This window comes from Rhinolophus ferrumequinum, chromosome 11 (genome assembly GCF_004115265.2).
Source record: "Rhinolophus ferrumequinum isolate MPI-CBG mRhiFer1 chromosome 11, mRhiFer1_v1.p, whole genome shotgun sequence".
Classification (NCBI taxonomy): Eukaryota; Metazoa; Chordata; class Mammalia; order Chiroptera; family Rhinolophidae; genus Rhinolophus; species Rhinolophus ferrumequinum.
The window spans coordinates 6694000-6715278 of NC_046294.1; the positions used below are offsets into that span (position 1 = coordinate 6694000).

General features: G+C 56.2%; 1 protein-coding gene across 1 annotated transcript; it reads left to right on the top strand.

The window, feature by feature from the left end:
- The first annotated feature begins 510 nt into the window (after nt 1–510).
- Nucleotides 511–20226, top strand: EHD1 (EH domain containing 1). Its single transcript, XM_033120260.1, has 5 exons — nt 511–1132; nt 4968–5065; nt 15424–15836; nt 18453–18617; nt 19001–20226. The coding sequence occupies exons 1-5, from the start codon at nt 729–731 to the stop codon at nt 19523–19525; spliced, it is 1605 nt and encodes a 534-aa protein (XP_032976151.1). The 5' UTR covers nt 511–728; the 3' UTR covers nt 19526–20226.
- The last annotated feature ends 1053 nt before the right edge of the window (nt 20227–21279 follow it).

The following is a 21279-nucleotide window of genomic DNA, read 5'->3' on the forward strand; positions in this document are numbered from 1 at the left end:
ACAAAGATTCGGGGATGAGAGGGAGTGGCAGGGAAGCAGGCGCGAGGAGGCAAGGAAGAGCAGTGCAGATGGGAGACGCGCGGCCCCAGGGGTCCTCCAAACTTTCCGGAGATTGAGCCGTGGGAGGAAGAGGACCGTTCATGGGGGAACTGCGGGTGGGGCGTGTAGTCAGAAAGCTGGAGTGTCTAACTGGGCGTCTCGCGGACGCTGGAAGGCACACTAGCGCCGGGACCTCCTCGCGCCCGGCTCCCGCTTCCCGTCTTCCCAACCGCAGCACTTGCACGAGTCGGCCCTCTAAAGGCGAGGCGAAACCAGGGTGGTTGCCACGGCACCCAGGCCAGGGGCGGGGAGCTGAGCAAGAGGCGCTCGCGAGATTTGCAATCGGCCAATGGGAGGCGGGGGAGGGCGGACGTGGCGTGGAGACCGCGGGCGGGGCTCTTTCCTCCCCCTCCCAATTCCTTGCGTCCTTGCGGCGGCGGCGCACATGCGCGCACCCGAACGGGAGGACGGGCCTTATAAAGGGTTCTCGATACAGCGCGCGGTCCACTCCGTAGAGGGCGCACCGCGGGCTGTGCCGTGCGCTTGCGCAGTGTGGGCCGCTCCCCGCCCCCTGCCCTGTAGCCCCGCTACCCCTCCGCCTGCCGGCCGGGCCCCGCCTCGGCTTCGCGCCCTCGCCCAGCTCACAGCCTCCGTTCTGCTCCGCAGCAGTCAGCCCCGTCTCCGGCAGCATGTTCAGCTGGGTCAGCAAGGATGCCCGCCGCAAGAAGGAGCCGGAGCTCTTCCAGACGGTGGCTGAGGGGCTGCGGCAGCTGTACGCACAGAAGCTGCTGCCCCTGGAGGAGCATTACCGCTTCCACGAGTTCCACTCGCCCGCGCTGGAGGACGCTGACTTCGACAACAAGCCCATGGTGCTGCTCGTGGGCCAGTACAGCACGGGCAAGACCACCTTCATCCGGCACTTGATTGAGCAGGACTTCCCGGGAATGCGCATCGGGCCCGAGCCCACCACAGACTCCTTCATCGCGGTTATGCACGGCCCTACCGAGGGCGTGGTGCCTGGCAACGCTCTCGTCGTGGATCCACGGCGCCCCTTCCGCAAGCTCAACGCCTTCGGCAACGCCTTCCTCAACAGGTAGCCTCTGGGGACAAGGGGGACGACCAGGGCCCCGACCCCGCACTCGGATCCCGACCCTCCCGCGGTTGCCCCTACGCCATCCTTTGTCTCCGAGGCCCCGGAGAGACCCTCAGCGACCACTCCCTGGAACAGGGTCCTCTGCCGCTTCCCATAGAAAACCTATTTGGGGCTCTGGGAGTGGGCGTCGTTGGCTTCCCCGACTTTTGTCACCCCCAGAATTTTCTAGGTTATCAGTTTAACTCCCAAAGGGCCCAGCCCTACTTCCCTCAGAACCAAGGATTAGTCTTGTTTGGCATCTCTTTCTTCCAGACTGGATACACCTAATTCATTCAAACTACCACCCCTCTTCCTTCAAGGGTTTTTCTTAAGTGTCTGGGAAAATACGGTGAAACTTTTAGCCATTCCCTTTGCTAATGTGATGTGTGCTGTGCTGTGCCTCCCCTGGGACCTGTGGTTTTGTGTAGGAGGAACGGGGAGGATGTGCTGTGGCCTGCTGAGTTTGGGGCAGCAGACAGATGAGGTTGGAACTCTCCTCCCAAAGTCTGTGGGTTTCATGAAGCAGCCTCAGGCGGTGGCCCTGGGCCCCCTGAAATGAAACACGATTCGGGCCCTGAGTTCCTCTGTAAACTCCATAGGAGGTTCCTTCATCTGTTTGGGCCTCAGTTTCCCCAGTAAAATGGGTGAAATCTGACGTCTCATGATGAAGATAATCCTCCAAGATTCTGTGATGCTCGGAATGAAACCCATTGGCCTCCTCTCTCAGGAGTGCAACAGCCAAAGCTCACTTTCCTCTAAAGGAACTGGGAAGTGCTAGTCAGTGTTCTTAAAATCCCTCCCCCCACCCCCATGGAGCATACGAGGACTTCACAGATCTGCCCTCTCTGCCACCTCCCATTCAAGGAGTGGGTCTGGGTAAGAGCCTAGGAAAGAATCCTTGACGCTTGCCTTCTAGGTCTCTGCCCTGTATGATCACATTCCTTTTCGGACACTGTCCAGCTGCTCTGCCCAGGGAGGACCAGCTTGCCCCCACCTCCAGGAACAGAGTTGACCTTTAACAGAAGACGTGCAGGCTACTGTTGTCTTCTTGCCCTTTTCAGGCTTTTAAACTCATTCTCCTGGTGTTTTTTTCCCCCTTTTTCCTCCTCCCCCACCCCCACTCCTGTTCAGGCTGTTGTTTCTCAGTCTAGTTGTATAGGACACAGCTCCCCCGCCCATGCTGGTGTTATGAGCCCTGCGCTCCCCCCGGCTGAGATAGTCTGTCGCCAGTCATTGGTCAGCCACTCACGGCAGCTCTTGCCGGCTGCCGGCCGCTCACGCTGGCCACCGGCCGCTCATGGCAGCACATGGTAGTCCATGGCAGCACACAGCAGCCCGCGACAGCCCACAGCGGTTCACGCCGACCTCCGGCTGCTCACGGCAGCCCAGCTCCAGGGAGAGCCGTTGTTCACAATCTTAGCTGTAGAGGGCGCAGCTCACTGGCCCATGTGGGAATCGAACCGGCGACCTCAGCGTTTGGAGCACAGTGCTCCAACTGCCTGATCCACCGGACCACCCCATTCTCCTGTGTTTTTAGCTGATAGCATTTGTGTGTTAGGGCCAGAGTTGAGTAAAGCTCTTTGGGGAGACTCCTGAAGAGGCGTGGCCCCTTTAGCCTGGAGCCTTCCTCTGGAAGAGGATGCTGGTGTTTTAGAATTATTGTGAATGTACATAGGGGATTGGCTCAGACTGTTGGCTGGTGGGCGTGGTGCGATCTTGTGGAAAGTTTGGCTGCTATGCTGGGAATTCCAAGCATTATTAGTTCTCTACTTTTATGCAGAACTTTGGGGAGCTAGAAGGAAGTGTAGCTATAGCTCCCTTGACGGTCCTTAGGTCTCCACTTCTGCTCGTGAGAGAAGACCTTTTCTGAAAGGAAAAACGGGCATATGGCCTGTTTTCTGGATTTGGAGACCTAAAGTTTCAGAGCTGGAAAGGATCTTAGCCATCTAGGCAACCCCCACCTCGTGGGTTCAGGAAACCACGGTCCCTGCGCCCGGCTGATTTGCCTGTCTAGCTCACCCAGCAGGTGGATGCAGCTCTGATTATGTGTGCAGCCAGCATGGCTTCTATGCAATACAAAGAAAAAGTCAGGTGTGCTGGGTCCCAGACAGGCACTTTGATGACATTGGTGCCACAGGATGCGACAACCACACTTGTTTCCTTTTTGCCACCGCCTCATCCCCAGAGGCCCCCCAAATTTTAATGGCCCTGCTGAAAGGGGCCTTGTCAGCCAAAGATGGGGTGGGGCACGGGTTTGCACGGGAACTGAGGCCTGGAGCTGTGTCAGCCTGTGCCTCCCCACTAGCCAGGGCACACAAAGGGGGCTCTTCTCTGGCTGACACAGCCTCTCCCAGCGCCCTTGAAGAGACCCATTGAGTCATGAACTTGCCTTTCCGGCCTTTTTCCCCTAAATGGCTGCTCTAAGATTAAAATCAGATGGAGCAGAGGGAGGCAGGACACAGTCAGGGTGTCCAAAGATCGTGCTGTGAAAACTCATTGCGAAACCGGTACCGCCCCCTTGTAGTTCGAGGTGAAATCTGTGCATCCTTGCTGGTGAGAACATGGGATGGGATGCATCTGTACTGCTTGTACTTTATGTTTTCCACCACACGCCCTGGGCTTTGCAGCGCAATTATTTCTGAGTCCTACAGATGTGAACTTACTCACCAGGCTCATTCGCAAAATATTTTTATGTATGTTACCACCCAGAGCCAATTCTGCTTCAAATCTTTTTAGTTCGGTGTTCTCTCCAGGGACTCCCTCCCCTAGCAGGAACCCCAGGTCTGGCACGCACTTATTTACCCACGCACAGCTCTGCTGCGCCATGGGGGAAGATGAGGTCCAATTTAGTGCACCGTGAGGGTCAGCTGGATTTGCTCTGTTGTGTTTGCAGGCCACCTCTCACCCCTGGCCAGCTGCCCCTGGCCTGTGGGCCACTGGTCACTTGGGGGGTGGTGCCAAAAGGGGAAGCTAATCAGCTCAGATTCCTCCCCCTGTTGGAAAGGCAGCTTTAAGCCTGAGTCCTATAGACAATGGGTCAGTATTTTCTTTGCTCACAATACCTTTTTCAGAGAAGTTTTGAAAGGAGCCTTTTCTGTGTCCAGTCAAGAATCTCTGCTATCAGTTGGGACAGCCCCTTGCTGTCCTGGGCTGTTCTAAATCCAGGGAGAACTTAGGCACACACAGCTAAGCCCTCACTCAGGGGTTGCCAGCCTGTCTGTAGCCTCATTCTGCCTGGACCAGCTTGGACAGTCAGAGAATGGTGTCTGTACTTGTCTGCTCCACCACCTAGCCTGTGTGGTCCCCCAGCTTTCACTGGCCACCCACTGCAGTCCCTTCCCCTGAGCAGCTGGGTGGACGGCAAGGGCCGGGCCCAGCAGCAGTGGGAAAGGACCATCTGTCTTTGGTGTGTGGAAATGTAGACAAGTGGTTGCAAATTTTAACATGGAACCCCATGGTTCCAGTGTCACCCTTTTGCTTCCCTACTGGATTGGAACGGTGACCTAGGCTCCTTGCAGTTTTCACTAACATGTCAGCAACTTGAAAGCTGAACTCTTGAACTCCGGGGGAAAAGCTAACATGAGGAAAGTGCTGATGCGGGTCGGTTTGAGCCTGCTGGTTGGATTCCAGTTAAGAGAACATGTACGGTTTTCTGGCCACCCCGGGAAACAAGACGATAGAAAGCCTCCTGTAAATTCCTTGCTTCTGGAAAGGAAGCAGAGGTGACCGTGGAGCATGGACAGCAGCGATGGCCGCGTCCTGACCTCTCTCTCTTCCGGCTCTTGCTCTCGTGCAGGTTCATGTGCGCCCAGCTGCCCAACCCCGTCTTGGACAGCATAAGCATCATTGACACTCCTGGGATCCTGTCTGGGGAGAAGCAGCGCATCAGCAGAGGTAACCGGCTCTGACACAGCCCAGGGCTACTTTCATCTGATGTCTGTGACACATGCAGCCCGTGAAGTCTGGCCCCGCCCAAATGGGAACCCATTCTCCACTGGCCTCGTGTGTGGAGCCCTGCGAGGCAGGGGCTGCTTCCTTCCTTGGCTCCCTTTGCTAAGGTTGCAGGAGCCGTCCACAGCCCGTGTTCTGTGGCTTTTGTGGTTTTTAGCCCCTGGGGCATGCTGGGAAGGACAGGATTGGGAGATGGTGCCTGGGGCTGCCTGGGAGGTCACAGGAAATTGCTCAGTATCTGGGCCCAAGAAACCTCAGCCAGTACTGCTGACTGAACGAGCCTGTGTCCCCCAGGGGCTCTTCACACCCGGGAGCTCACACCTTAGTTGGTGTTTAAAAGCTTTGCCTCCCAAAGCCATATACGTTCCTGGTGAGGCTTGCAGGCCTGTGAGAGAACAGTTTGCCTCGGAATGTGTTTCAGTTTGCTTAAATGGTGGTCAGTAGCAGCCGCCCTGGGTGCTGGGCGTGGCGGAAGGTTTTTGTGCTTATTAGCGCACCAGGCCCATTCCACTTGTATAAACTCCTGGCTCGATTTTGCCAAGATTTTCTGAAGATCTGGTTCAGGACGTGCCTGAACTGGGTTCTAATTTTGCTGTAACTGCCCCCTCCCCCGTTTGTAGAAGGGAGGGAAGCTCGGGACCTGGAGGAACTTGAGGGCAGGAGAGTGATATGTGGCAGACCAGGAGTGGAGCCTGTAGCTGCAAATGTGCAAATGGGAAAATCAGACTCAGAGAGGCGTTGAGGACAAGTGACCTGTTTGTTTATCATCAGCTTGCAGATCTTCCCAGCTCCACTTGACCTCTGGGTTGTCCAGCGTTGGTGAGCTTTGCAGTTGAAGCCAGCAGCCTTCAACTTGAGATGTGGGCAGTGTGTCTGCTGTGGCTGGGGGGGCTGTTCTTGGTGCCGACAAACTTTGCTTCTCTTCTTTTCCAGGCCTATGGGCCCCTGTCTATATAGGATGGCATGAAAGCATACTGAGCCTGCTTTATCTGTCTTTAGATCTGCCTTAAACTTTTAGGTTGTCTGCCTGTTGATAATGACACTTCTAGGAGTTCAACGGAGTGAATTTGAGGACCCTTTCTACAAAGGCCAGGGCCAGGTTTTCCTTTCTTACTGCTATTATTGTTCCTACCTGGTTTTAAGAAACCGCCTAATAAGCAAGTCTGGTCATTTGCCAAAGCCAGGCTAGAAAACCAAATCAGTTACTCTTAAAGGGAAAGACCAGCAAAAGGTCATTGATTCTCAATCTGCCTCCAGGGCGGAGCTTTCCTGGAGGGAATCTCTATAGAGCTGTCTTTGGAATGACCCAGAGGAGTAGGCAAAGGGGCTTTGCCCAGTGCTCCCAGCCCCAGTTGATACGTACACATCTTTGAATGAGGGACATTAGCTTACGAAAAAGAGGCTTAACTTCCCAGAATGCCGAGCTCAGTATGGCCTTCAGAGCTGGATGGGAGTGAAGGTATTTGAGGGAAAGGGTTTAGGGTTCTTGTGGCCCGGTTGTCCCATGAAAGGAAACTCAGAAATAGCTGTTTTCCACCGGTACTGGGAAGTTCCCCTCTGGGCTGTCTTTGACCCTTTAGCTTGTGTCCTTAGAAGCTAGCCATCTGAGAAGTTGGGAGTGTGTGTCTGATACATTAGGTACGCAGGCCCTGCCTGCTGGGATGTTGCCCTCCCCTGCCTCCCCTTCCCTCTGCTTCCTTTCCATGTTAGCAAAAAGGCAGGCAGTGGTGTCTAAGCTTGCTGTCTGTGACAGGCACCAGAGCAGTGTCTCCGCGTGCCCACCAGGCAGACAGGGTGCATTTGACGGGGCCAGGTAGGATGCGTTTGCGGGCCTTCAGGTTGCCTGAGCAGATGGCAGATACCTGAAGGCAGAGGCGAGCGGAAGACACGGCGCTCCGCTGGTGCTCTGCCTGTGCCTCTCCAAGTGTAGCCCCTCTGGGTCCCTGGGCAGCCACAGAAGGCAGCCCCACCTCCCGCCCCATCAGGGGCAGGAAGAAGGAGGGTGGCTTAGAGAGGAGTGCATTGCTCTGATTGGCGAGGGCTTCTCCTACGACACAGCAAGACATCAAAGTAACTTTACCTAGACCGTGTCTTTCCCTCCATAACCCTGGAGGTCTGGGTTTAAAGTTTTACTAAAAGTTATAAGTTGGGATTTGCTGTGGAATATGTTTGGTGTCAGCATGTTGCCAGCAGGAGAAGGGCCATCGTGCGGTGCCTCTTCGATGTCCTGGGTGTGGGCTCCAGGGGTGGTGACCACTGGTTGGATGGAAAAGGAGAGGATGTCTCCTCCTTGCAGCCCCACCCATCAGACATTGCCAAGGTCCCATGTTGCCCTGTCCAGCAGGGGAAGTCAGAGCAGGGCAGCGCCTTCCAGGCTCCCCAGCCACCGCCTCTCTGTTCCCTTTGCTGATGGCATGGAAAGCAGGTGTTTCCCTCTCAGAAAGATAGAACCAACAGAAACCTTGGGGCCCGGGCAAGCAGCATGCATGTCTGTGGTCCACCAGCCTCACTCCCTGGGAATGGAACACCCTTCTGGAAGTTGCAGGTACATTAGAGTTGCTAATTACCTTTGCTTCCATTTCCCGCCCTATCTGCTGGACCCCTCCTGACTTTCCCCGCTTTTCCCCACGATCCTCAATGTGTGCAGGAAAGATAAAGGAGGGCCCGTGCAGGCCCAGGGAAGTCAGGACACAGTCCAGGCTCTGCCACAGACCCCCTAAGAATCACTCCGGGGGTGTCGGGCTGCCCTTCTTTGTTGTGTTAATCTCCTGAATGATTGTAAAGATAGCGTTCTCCTGTGTCAGCAGAGAAGGTGACCTGCCAACACAATGTTCATTCCTGCCTGTGTGACAGACAAAGGGCATTCCAAAGGGCATCTGGGGCCAGCCAGGCTGGTGCCCTGGCTCCCAGGCTGCTGGCTGCCCACAGTCACGTCAGGGGCTTCCCACAGCAGGTCCTCAGTGGAAGCCCCACCGCGGGAGTCAGAGACCCGGCCAGTGCACGCCCCTGCCGTTGTCACTGTGTGGCTGCGAGCTGAGCCGTAACTTTTGTGTCTCAGTTTCCCCCTTGGAAGTCATGTCAGCAGGGAAGTGTTGTTTGAACTTGGAGGAGGAGGTTGGAGCCCAGCCAGCCGTGTGCCTGGCTTTCTGCTGACCATTGCTCCATGGACCCACTCCACATAGTTGTCGCAGCAGCTGCACCTCTGAGGAAGCTACTGCCCTTCAGATGAGGAAATAGAGGCTTAGCAAAGTTGAGTAATTAGCCCAAGATGACACACAGGCTAGCTTGCGTCGGTGCTAGGATTGGAACCCAGCAGAGGCTGTGCTCACCCCGCACTGTCTGAGAAAGGGTGCTCTGGGGTGAAGGAGCCCCTGGGAGCTTGGATCAGACTAGTCCTGACCCTCTTAGGTCATTACTGTGCAGGGCTTCTGAGCGCTCCTCAAATGCTTCTCTCCTGGCCTGAGATCAGAATTGGACCTGAGGTCCGCTGTTGTTTGAACAGCAATGCTGGAATCTTCTTCCTTTCCCCTTTTCTCTGCTTCCAACCAGAAATTCCCCTCATGGATTGGTACTAAGAGCCCTGGCCAAGGCTAGCTGGTCTCCTGGATTCTCACTTACCCTCCAGCTGACGGTCCCTGGTTCCCAGGCTCCATCCAAGACCCAGAGCGGGCCTGCTCCTTAGTAGTCACGTACGGCCTCCCCGGCCCGGACCTGGAGCTCTCTGACCAGAGGTGTCCCTTCCTGCTGACCCTCATGCTGACCACTTCCTGAGATGCCCCACCCCTAAAAGCCCTCCAGGCCAGTGTTTCACCAGGGTTTTTCAGCCCATCTAATGTTCCATGAAGTTGTCCAAAAGCCTTGTTCAGGGCTGAGTGCTGTGTGCCTCCTGGCTTCCCAGCACCCACAACACAGCTAATGACAGAAGGTTTCAGTCCCAGGTCAGTACTTTAGGGGCCAGGGGCCCTCGGGAGTTGCTGCAGCCCCTGGGAGTTGCACTAGTAAAACGGGATAGCAGTCCAGTCACTTGTTCTTGTCAGGGGTGCAGGGATGTCCATGTGGAAAGCTCCCTCCCTGGTGCCTGGTGCCCAGATAAAATGTTTTACAACTGTCAGCTGTTGAAAATAAAGACACTGGAAAATACAGGAGTTTCCAGGCTTTGATGAGGAAGACCTTTTTCTGAGTAACATCCCGAGGAGCTGAGGTTTGGGAAGCACTGACTCAGCGGGGTTTCCCTTCAGATTCCAGGTCCTCTGGCCCCCCACCCCCAGGTCCCCGTGGCCCCACACAGCAACCTACTGGAAGCCTTCCTCTCGCCAGCACCCCCTGCCAGCCCCCCCCCAGTCCAGCCTGACAGCTTTTGGCCCCGGGCCCACTTTGGGAATGCTGCCGGCTCTGCCTGCCGCGGGCGTGGGCCGCTCAGCCCGCGGAGGAGTGGTACCAGCCGGTGCGGGCGCGGGCACCTGTCCGAGGCTGCGAGCCTGGCAGCCGGCTGGGTAGCAGCTGGCCCGAGCGCCTGCACGTTCGGTTTATATTTGGGGTATGAGGCATTCTTCACAGCGTTAGAGGTGGTCGTTGCCCACACACCCATCTGAATCGGAGCTTCTTGAGTCCAAAACACAAATCCTGTGAGTAAATACTAGCAAACCTTTCCCGAGTGCTTACAGTGTGCCAGGCACCCACTCCATGCTCATAGCAGCCCTGTGAGGACAAACAGCCGCAGAGAGGGAGCCTGGCTTGCTAGGGTCACACCGCTGCTTGAGTAGAAGATTCGGGATTCAAATGGGCCTGATTCAAGTCCATCCGTCATCCCCTTGGGCCCCCCAGTCTCTTGTTTTGTTCCTTGTTAGGTCAGATTTATTGAGGTCTACATTGTACATAGTAAAATTCCCCCTTTTTCGGTGTACAGCTCTCTGAAGCAGTCATGAACCACCTCCACAACCAAGATACAGTCATTCTGTCACCCCAGAAAGTTCCCTGTGTCCCCTTATAGTCACTCCCGGTCCCAGGCAACCCGCGGAGGTGATACTTGTCCCTAAAGTTTTGCCTTTTCCAGAATGTTGTAAATGGAATCGTGCAGTATGAAGTTGGGTCTGTCTGCTTTCCCTTAGCCTGTGCTTTGGAGCTTCGTCATGTATTCGAGTGTCAGCGGTTTGCTCCTTCTGTTGCTGTGTTGTCCCGTCCTGTGGGCGCACTGACATTTGTTATCCGTTCACCTGTTGAAGAGTATTTGGGTTTCCAGTTGGAGGCAGTTTTGAATAAAGCTGCTATAAACATTTGTGTACAATGCGAATTTTGATTTTAATTTCTCTTAGATAGACGCCTAATTCTCTTGGAACTACCTAGGCATGGGGAGGCCCCTGTCTCCTAACCCCTGGGCTGGACTGGATAAGTCCTGTCTCTAGCTTAAGGAAGCGCAGGCACAAGTCCTCACAGTGTCGACTCTCAGCCCTTTAATCTCTGTTTTGCTCTCCTGGGCCCAGCACGACCGAGTTGGAAACGTGTGTGATGAAGAGCTATGGCAAGAAATATCCAGGCCCACGCAGCTTGAATGGCAGGAAACAGAAGTTGATTGGAGACAAACCCTCTATTGTTCGTGTTCTAGAAACTTGGAATGTATGAAGCAGCTTTTCCCCCAGCTGCTGGAACTACCTGTGTCTGGAGGGTGCTAGCGTAGGGCAAGGATGCGTCAGCTGCTGCCTCTGCACCTCGGTGCCGGACGGCGCGAAGTGTGACTTGTCAGGAAGGCAGACCCAGTGAGGAGGCACCGAGAGAGCGGAAGGGCCCGGAGGGGGCTCCGTGGGAACGGAGCCGAGGTGAGAGGCACGCTTCGGCCTCCTGTCCACGCGGCCAGCGTGCTCCCTTCCCTGAGACCGAACACAGCCGGATCGGCTCAGCCTTTCTGTTCTCTTCCCCCACCCCCAGGACTCTGTGCATTGGGGTGGGGGTGTTAAAATGCACAGAACATAAGACTTAACCATTTTTAAGTGTACATTTCTGTGGCATTAAGTACATTCACGTTGTATCAATGTCACTGCCATCTCCATGACTTTTTCATCATTTACAACTGAAACTGTCCCCTTTAAACGCTAACCCCCATTCCCCCTTCCCCTAGTTCCTGACAACCAGCATTCTGCTTTCCGTCTCTATGGGTTTGACTTCTCTAGGGACCTCCTGTACGTGGAATCCTGCAGTATTTGTCCTTTGTGAGTGGCTTATTTCCTTATTTCATAATGTCTTCAAGGCCCCAGAACTTTCTGAGCCAGAGCATGTCCCTTCTCAGAGATGGCCTGGCGCTTACTGGCTGCAGGGTCAGCCTTTTCTTTCCATGGTGCCTGTGTCCTTCATGGGTTACTGGTGTTGGCGCTGTCACTCCTGCAGATGAAGCTCTAGCTCGGCTCCCCCATCTCTGGGGGTGAGGACAGTTTTCTCTTTCACCAAGGACACCGGGACTTCCCACTTTTGCTGCGGAATTGTTGGGCATCAGATGGTGGCTGATGCCTGACTCAGTGACTGACTGTATCCTGTCACTGAGGCTGACCTCTCGTGTGTCCCAAAGCCTGAAGGCTCACTGCCTTGGGCAGTGCTGGGTGCGTGGAGGTGGGGCGCAGGCAAGCTCATCCCTGTGCTTGTCACCTGCCTCAGATCTCCAGGCAGAATGGTGGCTGGGGCCGCCGGGCCAGTTGCGTGGACTTGATGCGCTCGACGCTGCAGCTTGGGTCTAGCCCTTAGTGCCAGTTGAGGCCGAGTGAGGCGTTGGTGGGCTGCGGGGCCCTGGGTGGGCCTGGCGGTGGCTGCCGCCACCTGGTTGTCCATGGTTATACACCTATGACGACATCACACAAGCCTGAGTGTTGAGACCTTTTCGTGACCTGTGGGTGGATTTGGCCAGCCATTGTGTCTCCCTCACCAAAAGTGTGAGCGTTTTCCATAATAAACAGGAAATTTTATTCACCTGCAAAATAATGAACTTAGCTCTGTTGGCTCCGTTGAGGTGTTAGTGAGTAATTGTGTGTGCAGTGGGGGGGCACTCAGCTCTGGCTGGGGGCTTGGGGACCTGTAGGCAGTGACTGGTGCCTCACTTCTCCTTCCTCCTCCGTTCTATCTCTTTCCCCATTGTGCTCTTGGCCCCCCACCATTGGGGGAGGGGGAGTAAGGCCACATGGGTGGAGTGTGGGGATGACCTCAGCTCCCTGCTCTGTCCTCACTCCTGGGCCAAAGCTAACTTGGGCTCGAGCCCAGCCCATCAGGGCGCCCCTGTTCCCAGCGCTTTGCTTTGGCATCACCGCTTTCCCAGCTGTGTGACTCTGTAGTCGTATGAACTTGTGTTGGTCTGGGACAGACAGTTTGAGGGGAGATGTTGGGCTTCATTTTTGCAGAGAGGGAGCCACGGTTCAGCACTGAGTCATCGCTGTGCAGCGCTGACCTGCCATTCCCAGAGCCGGCCATATAAGGCGGTGGCGGGGTGGCCCAGGCAGGCTTTGCTGCCTCCCAGATGGGCGCAGGCCGCCGTTCCCTGCCCCGCTTCCCTCAGCCTGATCCTTCCTTTCTGGTTTTCTGCTGACTGCTTCCTCTGGATGGCCCCTTCGTGGCTCTGGAAGCCAGTGCATGGTGTCTGGGGTCCCCGGGGGCTTGAACTTTGGAACCAGCACCCTATGAGAGTGGCTGACAACGATCACAGCAGTGGCCTGGCACTTGCTCCATGCCCTGCCACACTGAGCATGGGGAATCTGGTAGCCCTGCCATGGGACTACCAGAAGGCTGACTGCTCCCCTGCCCAGGCCTCAAGTTCAGAGTCACAGTGGCTGTGCTGTCCCCAGCTCCACCTCACCTCCACCCTGTTAAGAAACCCCGGTGTGCAAGGGTGGGAGAAGGTTGCACATTTCTGCCCTGGAGAGGCTGCCATGCTCAGTGGACAGAAGCCGTGGATTTGGGGTCTTCCTTAAGTTTCGGTGTCTTGCCATAAGGGTGAAAGCTGGCGTCTGGCCTCAGAGCCAGGCCCAACATTTGTTGCTCTTATTTCCTGAGCAGTGATGCAATCTCAGGCTGCTTGTCCCTTGTTCCAGTGGGCCTTGTCACCTCTCCCCTCGCTTGTGCTTCGTCTGACTCACGGGAGTCATTCCAGTGCCCGGCCCTGTGCTGGGAGCCCGACGTCACCTCATGTGACCCTCCCATGGTCTTAGCAGGAGGAATGGGTTTTTAAATTTTACAGATGAAGAATGTGTAACTCAGAAGTTAAGAACGTAAGGTCACAGGCAGTGGCTAGAGCTGGGAGCTGAATCCAGAGCTATCTTATTTAAAAGCCCGTGTTCTCTCTGAGTGTCCGAGTGTGGGGAGAGGCTGAGAACACTGCGCGTTAGGCACACAACAACCCTGAAACAAACTTGAACCTGGGGGCGCCTGTCAGCCAGAATGTTTATCTAACCAGGCAGGGCTTTATCCCCAGGCACAGCCCCTGGTGTTCACTGTTTATCTTAAAACCCTGGTGAGGGGCTCAGGTGCCCGGGCTGTGGACTTTCATTCAGCTCAGGGGCTTGGCAGGCCAGGGAGCAGCCAAGTACCATCGCTGTGATGAGTGATTCCGCAGGTTCCTTTCAAGAGGGATGGAGAGGGCTGCCCTCCGTGTGGCACTGTAGGTCGCTCTGGGCCTTTTCTCGACACTTTGTCCTTTTCTTTGGTCTTCACCTCTACCTACTACTTTTCTGTTCTCGCAGTCTAGAGAATGCATGTCTGGATCCCCACGTGGCCCCAGGTTGGGGGTACAGGAGCAGGCTGTGAGGCGAGGAGTTGGTTGGTCCTGTCTCTGGGCCACGTCCTCAGCTCCTCTCTATAGAGTGGTTTCTCTGCTTATTCTCCAGAGATTGACTGATCTCTGGAAAGTACTCAGTGGTGCCTGAGAAGGCCAGCCTATATTTGGGTGTCCTGTGGGTAGTGTGTGAAGACCAAGGAGACAGAGCCCAGGGACAGGGAGGCTTGCCCAGAATCACCCAGGCAGGAAATGGCAGCGCAGGGGCTGGGACCGAGGATTTCCAAAGACTCTTAGGCCATTGTTTCCACATGGGTTCCTACCTCTTCTTAGGATTCCTGAAAGGTGAGAAACAGTTTTCATTTCTCTGGGGGCAGCGGAAGAAATGGAAACATTTTGAAGAGGCGTAATTGTAAAACAATACAAATTAAACCACCATTACAGAAACCCCAAGATCCACTGGCTTAAATAAGACAGCCGATAGTTTCTGTAAAAAATAGCCGTCCAAGGCCATCCTGGACGTGCAGCCTTCATCTCTGAACCCAAGGTAGCTACTCCAGCTCCTGTTGGTCCCATGTGTATTCCAGTCCTCAGGAAAGCGAGAAGGACAAAGGGGGGCTCATACTCCTTTTCCTGTTCATTTCAGCTGCCCGAAGGCTGGGGGGAGGGAGGTGAATCCAGCTGAAACTAGACAGTTCTGTTATCAAAGGGAGAATTCCAGTCGGCAGTCTCTGCCACAAGTGGCACTGTTCACCAGAGGACCTTAACTGGTTGGTGGGAACCAGTACTGAATGCAGCAGAGAGCTGGCGTTCAGTACAGCTGCATTTAAGACCTAGAGAAGGAAGTGGTGGTTTGTCGCACTTCATAGGCTCTTTGTAGAGCAGAGGTTAGCAAACTCTTTCTGAGGGGTCAGAGAGGTAATATTTTCGGCTTGCAAGCCTTATGGTTTCTGTCGCAACAACTGAACTCTGCTGTTGTAGATAGAAGCAGCCATAGGCAGTACAGCTGAGGGTGGCTATTCCAGTATAAGTCTATTTATAGAAGCCGGTGGTGGGCCAGATTTGCCCCCTGAGCTGTAGTTTTCAGCCCCTGTTGTAGAAAATAAATGAGATTCCTGCAGAACGGGGAGCTTGGTGTGTCAGCACTGGACAGATAGCAACCACAGGTAGTGTTGCCATTATTGGTTATTTCTGCTGTGCCCGGGCACCTGGGTGGCAGCTGACAGCCGCACCTGAGTCTGCCCTTACCGCATGGTGCTGAGCCACGTTGCTGGGGTCTCCTCCTTACTCCTGCCGTAGTCTGACCCACTTTAGAGCCTGGGCTCTGTGACTTCCTTTGCATTATTTATTTTCTAAGCATCTCTTAAATGCCAGGTGCTGCATGGGTGAGGGCGCTCCCATGGTGGGTACAGAAATGGAGATGATCCTGCCCTCAGGGTGCTGTGCTGTGCACGTGAATACGTTCTGGAAATTTAAATGACCCCAGGTGGAGAGGTACCAGGCCAAGCCAGAGCCGCCGGGCCCCTGGGGCCCCGAGCTCACCCTTGTCTTCCCGCAGGGTACGACTTCGCGGCGGTCCTGGAGTGGTTCGCCGAGCGGGTGGACCGCATCATCCTGCTCTTTGACGCCCACAAGCTGGACATCTCAGACGAGTTCTCAGAAGTCATCAAGGCCCTCAAGAACCACGAGGACAAGATCCGCGTGGTGCTGAACAAGGCCGACCAGATCGAGACGCAGCAGCTGATGCGGGTGTACGGGGCCCTCATGTGGTCCCTGGGGAAGATCATCAACACCCCCGAGGTGGTCAGGGTCTACATCGGCTCCTTCTGGTCCCACCCGCTCCTTATCCCTGACAACCGCAAGCTCTTCGAGGCCGAGGAGCAGGACCTCTTCAAAGACATCCAGTCTCTGCCCCGGAACGCTGCCCTCAGGAAGCTTAACGACCTGATCAAGAGGGCGCGGCTGGCTAAGGTAGGCGGGGGGGGCGGGGCCTGCTGCTGGGCTCCGCGTAGGGGGCGCTGGGACTGGCTAAGGTAGACCCAGGGGGCGGGGCCTGCTGCTGGGCTGACTGCCGGGGGCCCCAGGGTTGGTCGGCCTTTTGGAATGCCCAAGACCCCTGCAGACCCCTGGCCACACCTGCACTGTACTGTGTCTGAACCAGCCCTCTCTTTGCGCCTGGGGGCGCAGCCTTTTCTTAACTGAGATTCTTAATGCATATAAACCCCAAACTGGAAGGTACCACTGTACCATCGGACACCCTGGGGAGTGGGAGTGGCTGAAGGTGTAGTTCAAAGCCTCCTGGGCTTCCCTCCCAGCTCTGTTGAGCACCTATGTACACTCAGCACGTGCTGGGCGCTGAGGACACAGTGGGGACCGACAGGTCCACAGCCTTCTAGCACTGGCCAGCATATGGGGGAAAGCAGAACACAGAAGGAAAAACAAATCACGATTTATTGGTAGTGCCTTGGGGAGAACACAGCCTGCTGCAGAAGCAGACAACTGGGGAGCTATCCTGGTGGGTGGGCCAGGCTGGGGGGGTGGGGAGCTCTGGTGGGAGCTGATGCTTAAGCCAGGATAGGAAGCTAGTGGAGAGATAGGGTGCGAGCCTGTGGGCCCAGAGAGAACTCTGGGTGGCTTCAGCCCCCAGAGGCCTTGTAGAACTATCCCTACCTCTCCATGGAAGCATGGCGCCCCCTGGCATCTGCAGGCAGCATCTGAATTGCTCAAGAGTTTGGACTCTGAGTGCCTGGCCAAGCCCTTCAATGAGACCCTGGGGTGGTTGGGGCTGGAAACGAAGGTTAACGCCTTCAGGCACCGAGGAACACAATCTGTTCCCTGAGGACATCTGACTTTGAATACTGCCAAGTCTTGAACCTGCCCAGGTGAGTTTTCAGGCCAGGTCAGTGCGCACGTGAGGCTCACGCACCATCATGGCACAGAGCTCGGCTGTCAGCCCGGGCTGGTCAGTGATGGCAGCCAGCAGAGTCCCTTGTGCAAAACGGCCACGGACAGCAGAGGTTACGCAGAGGAGTGGGAAGGCGTTCTGTGAGTGTTATGGCTTCGGTGAAGGCCAGTGAAACAGCCACCGCAGACTCCTGAGTATCGTAGAACTGAGGAATGAGTGGTGCTTCCTCTGTGGGAGACAGGCTCTGTCCTGGGAGCCAAGGGAGACCCTGAGGGCCATGCCTCCGGGGAGACTCTACTATGGACAGAACACAGGGGCCCACGGCACCCCACACCATCTTGAAGCCTGGGGTCAGGGAGCATGTAGCCTGACTAATGAGAACGGACCCTTCATCCTTTCCCACCGGGCTGTGTCTCCACCTGGTTATCCAGAATGCTCATGGACCAGCAGGTCGGAGCTTGCTAGAAGGTAGGTTCTCAGGCCCCACGTCTGCCCTGCTGAACCAGAGTCTGCATTTGTACGTAATCCCAATGCTCTGTATGCATAACGAGGTTGCAGAAGCCTGCTCTGGAGACTACAGGGCTGCACTTTTTTCTAGATATTTCACCTCTAGTACCTTCCTGGTGAGTGGAACTGGTTCGAAGAAAGGAACCCATGAGGATACCCGAGTAACTGGCTCCTGGCCTGAGGGAAAGACTGAGGGATATCCTGAGCCCAAAAGGGACAGGTAGTAAATGGAGAAGATTTACTCCATTCCAGCCCCTGCTCAGGCCACAGGGAGGGGCAGCTCCCCTCTCTCCCTGCCCAGCCCCTCTCCTGGCAGGGTCGCCAGTGCTCTGGCCCAGCCTCCTTCCAGGACAGAACAAAGGGCAGACTTCGGTCCCTGCCTGTTCATTTACAGAAGTTGTGTGTAATCGCCTGGCCCTTGGGCACATTGAGTCACCATGCTTGGGAAACCCCGTGGTCTCCCAACTTGCCCCCCACCTGCTGGTCCGAGACCGTTTCCTTTTCCTGGAGTGAGTGGCTCTCTCTGCGCCAGTTCATGCTGGCGTGTGATGGGCAGAGTGGTGACTGCACTCTGTGACAGGCCTGCTTCCCTCAGGCGGTTCTCAGCTAGGCCCTGGCCCAGGGCTGACGGGGCAGCCAGTGGAAGGGATTTGATGGGGTGGAGTCTGGGGCTGGGGGGCGAGGCAGGCTGGCTGGCTGCAGCCCTCCATGACTGGACATTGCTTGGCAAGGCAGAGGCTTTGGAGGGCTGCTGCCCTTGGAGGGTTGCCAGCATTACTGGCCGGCTGTGGGGGAAATGAAGGGTGTGCCGCCTTGAATTGGCAAGTGTCTCAGCAAGGTATTAAAGCTAAGATAAAGCTCGAAACATCTGGGGAAAGCCTTGTGGAATTTTTCTAATCCTTAGTCATCCCTGGGACTGTCATGATGATAAAGTGGAGCATAACTCAGGCCATGTTGGAGATTTGTCACCTGGACCTCAGTGTCCACACATTTGCATATGCAGGATGGTGGGGCCCTGCACCTCTGCTGTGGGGGTGGGGGGCCGTGTGCAGAAACTAAGAACATGGGCTGTGGAGTTTTCCTGGCCTCCCGGGCTATAATCCCAGCTTTCTGGGGCTACACTCCTGACAAGGTGACCAGGAAGCCCCTGACGCCTGCCCCTCCTGTCTCCACAGGTCCACGCCTACATCATCAGCTCCCTCAAGAAGGAGATGCCCAACGTGTTCGGTAAAGAGAGCAAAAAGAAAGAGCTGGTGAACAACCTGGGAGAGATCTACGCGAAGATCGAGCGGGAGCATCAGATCTCCGCCGGCGACTTCCCCAGCCTCCGCAAGATGCAGGTACAGCCACCCAGCTGGTGGCCCCAGTGGTTCTCCGGGGGCAAGGCTTCCCAAAAGGGAAGCAGCTGCACGCCACCCAAATTGGACACGTTGACCCGGGTCCTGACACCGGGAGGGTAATGTGGTGAGTCAGCCTGGGTGGCGGGGACAGGACGGGGTTGCCCGGCACGCTGGCCTCATCCCACAGCCCTGCAAGGGAGGACTGCTTTTGCCTCCGAGGCACAGATTGGGGAGCCAAGGCCCAGTGGGTTAACTGAGTTGCGCGAGCTGTTAAGCAGCTGTGACTCGGAACCCGCTTTCTCTTGGGAACCCTTGCTTTGCCCACTCCGCCTGGAGTCCAGAGGGGCCTGACCCTGCTTCGCCTTCCTGCCCGCCCGCCACAGGAACTCCTACAGACCCAGGACTTCAGCAAGTTCCAGGCCTTGAAGCCCAAGCTGCTGGACACAGTGGACGACATGCTGGCCAACGACATCGCCCGGCTGATGGTGATGGTGCGCCAGGAGGAGTCCCTGATGCCCTCCCAGGTCGTGAAGGGGGGCGCCTTCGACGGCACCATGAACGGGCCCTTCGGGCACGGCTACGGCGAGGGGGCCGGCGAGGGCATTGACGACATCGAGTGGGTGGTGGGTAAGGACAAGCCCACCTATGACGAGATCTTCTACACGCTGTCGCCCGTCAACGGCAAGATCACGGGCGCCAACGCCAAGAGGGAGATGGTGAAGTCCAAGCTGCCCAACACGGTGCTGGGCAAGATCTGGAAGCTGGCCGACGTGGACAAGGACGGGCTGCTGGACGACGAGGAGTTCGCCCTGGCCAACCACCTCATCAGAGTCAAGCTGGAGGGCCACGAGCTGCCCAGCGACCTGCCCCCACATCTCGTCCCGCCCTCCAAGCGGAGGCTCGAGTGACACCCAGCAGACACTGGGGGGCGGGGAAGGGGCACCGGTTCTCAAGGTCCATAAAGACTGAGTGGCTGTTTCCTCAGCTCTTGAAAAGGAAAACCACCATCTTTCTTTTCAGGCTGTTCCTGGGCCCAGCAGGGGAGGCAAGGGTCATACTCGTATGTGAATGATGGAATTTTATGCACAAGAACTATGGATATTTTTAATATATAATGTTAGAGGCAGCCTTCTTTCTTGCCTCCTCCTCCGTCTGACAGGCCCACGCCCACACGCACACAGTCTCTGCCTCCTGCATCCTTGCCCCCCTGCTCTGGCTGTGCAGCGTGTACTGCCACTGTGGCCGCTCCCAGCACACCCCTTCTGGCATTGCTGGGCCCTTGGGCCGTGTGTAGACAGAAACGACCCGATCGCATTGGTTTCTGAGCTGACTGTTGCTTCTCTGGGCCGTTGGCTTCCTCCGTGCTCCCAGATTCAGGTTCTTGTGCTTCCCTCCGCCCTGCGACCCGCCCTGTGCACAGACCCTACTCTTTGCTCTCATATCCTCCCACCCTTCACTCGGCAGTCACAGAAGCAAGGCCAGCTCCCTTTTTGGGGGCGGCGGTGGGGGATAGGTGTGTGTGAGAATCGCCTTCCAGAAAAACATAAGCTACTTTTGGTTCTGTAAGTGACACCTTTTATACTTGACCGAATTTTTCAGTAACTTCCTAACCACTTGTTCAGAAGCTGTGATTTTTGTCTCCCGTCCACACTCCAACCAGGAAGCAGCTCTACCCAGGAGCCATTAGACGGTGCATACAGAGCTCACCCCGCCAGGGACCCAGAGGTGTGTTTTCTGCTGCACCCTCTCACTTTCCGGGAACATTGTGGTATACCTCCCTGCGCCACCCTTGAGTGGGTGGGTGGTGGGTCCTCACGAACCTGGTATGGCTCGGTGCTCCAGCCCCAGTCTAGTGGCCAGGCAGAGACCCTACCCTCTGTCACCCGTCCCTACCCTCTGTCGTCGCCCCTCACTTCCCATGGAAGCCCTTCCCTACCTTCTTCCCCTGAGCAAAGGAGGGCGGCACGTGACTTGGATGCCCTTCAAACAAGCCCCTCCCCAGGCTGAGCAATAAACCTGAGCCAGCGAGCAGCCAGTTCAGGCCGCCTTACTGTTTTGCCTTGGCCAGGCTGTCCAAGGACAGCCTCGGGAGCTTGGACGTGCCTGCTGCCCAGTGGTTCCCGCCAAGGCCTGGAGCCATATCGCAGAGCCACTGCAGCAGGGGCAGCAGGCTTCCCACCAAGCACCCCCACAGAGGTCTCAGAGGCTCCACTGACCTCTTCGACCCCTGTGCCCGCTCCCAGTGCTGCTCTCCGGGCCTTAGTCCATTGGGTCTGAGAGGCAGGAACTGGCCTGGTGACATTCAGCCGGCCTCTGCCCAATGTTCCATATGGTATTAGGTGAGGATGGGGGCGCTTCGTTGTGAATTCAGTTTCAGGTGCCAGTGGCTTATCCATGCGCACCTATGGGAAGAAAAAGCAACCAAGACAAGAATTTTTCTTGCATTAAAAAAAGTCATTGTGCTGAAGCTGGCTTCTGGTGCTTCGTTGTCTCCCAGGGGCCTGCTCCCCACAGTGCCTGCTGGGGAGCTGGCAGAGCCTTGTGGGGGCCAAGATGCCAGCAGGGACAGTGGCAAGCCTGCTGGGGTGAGGTGGCAGTCCCTGCCTGGTCACACTCAGCTCTGTGGCAGCTACGACTTCCTCGCAATAGAGTGAAGCCTGCA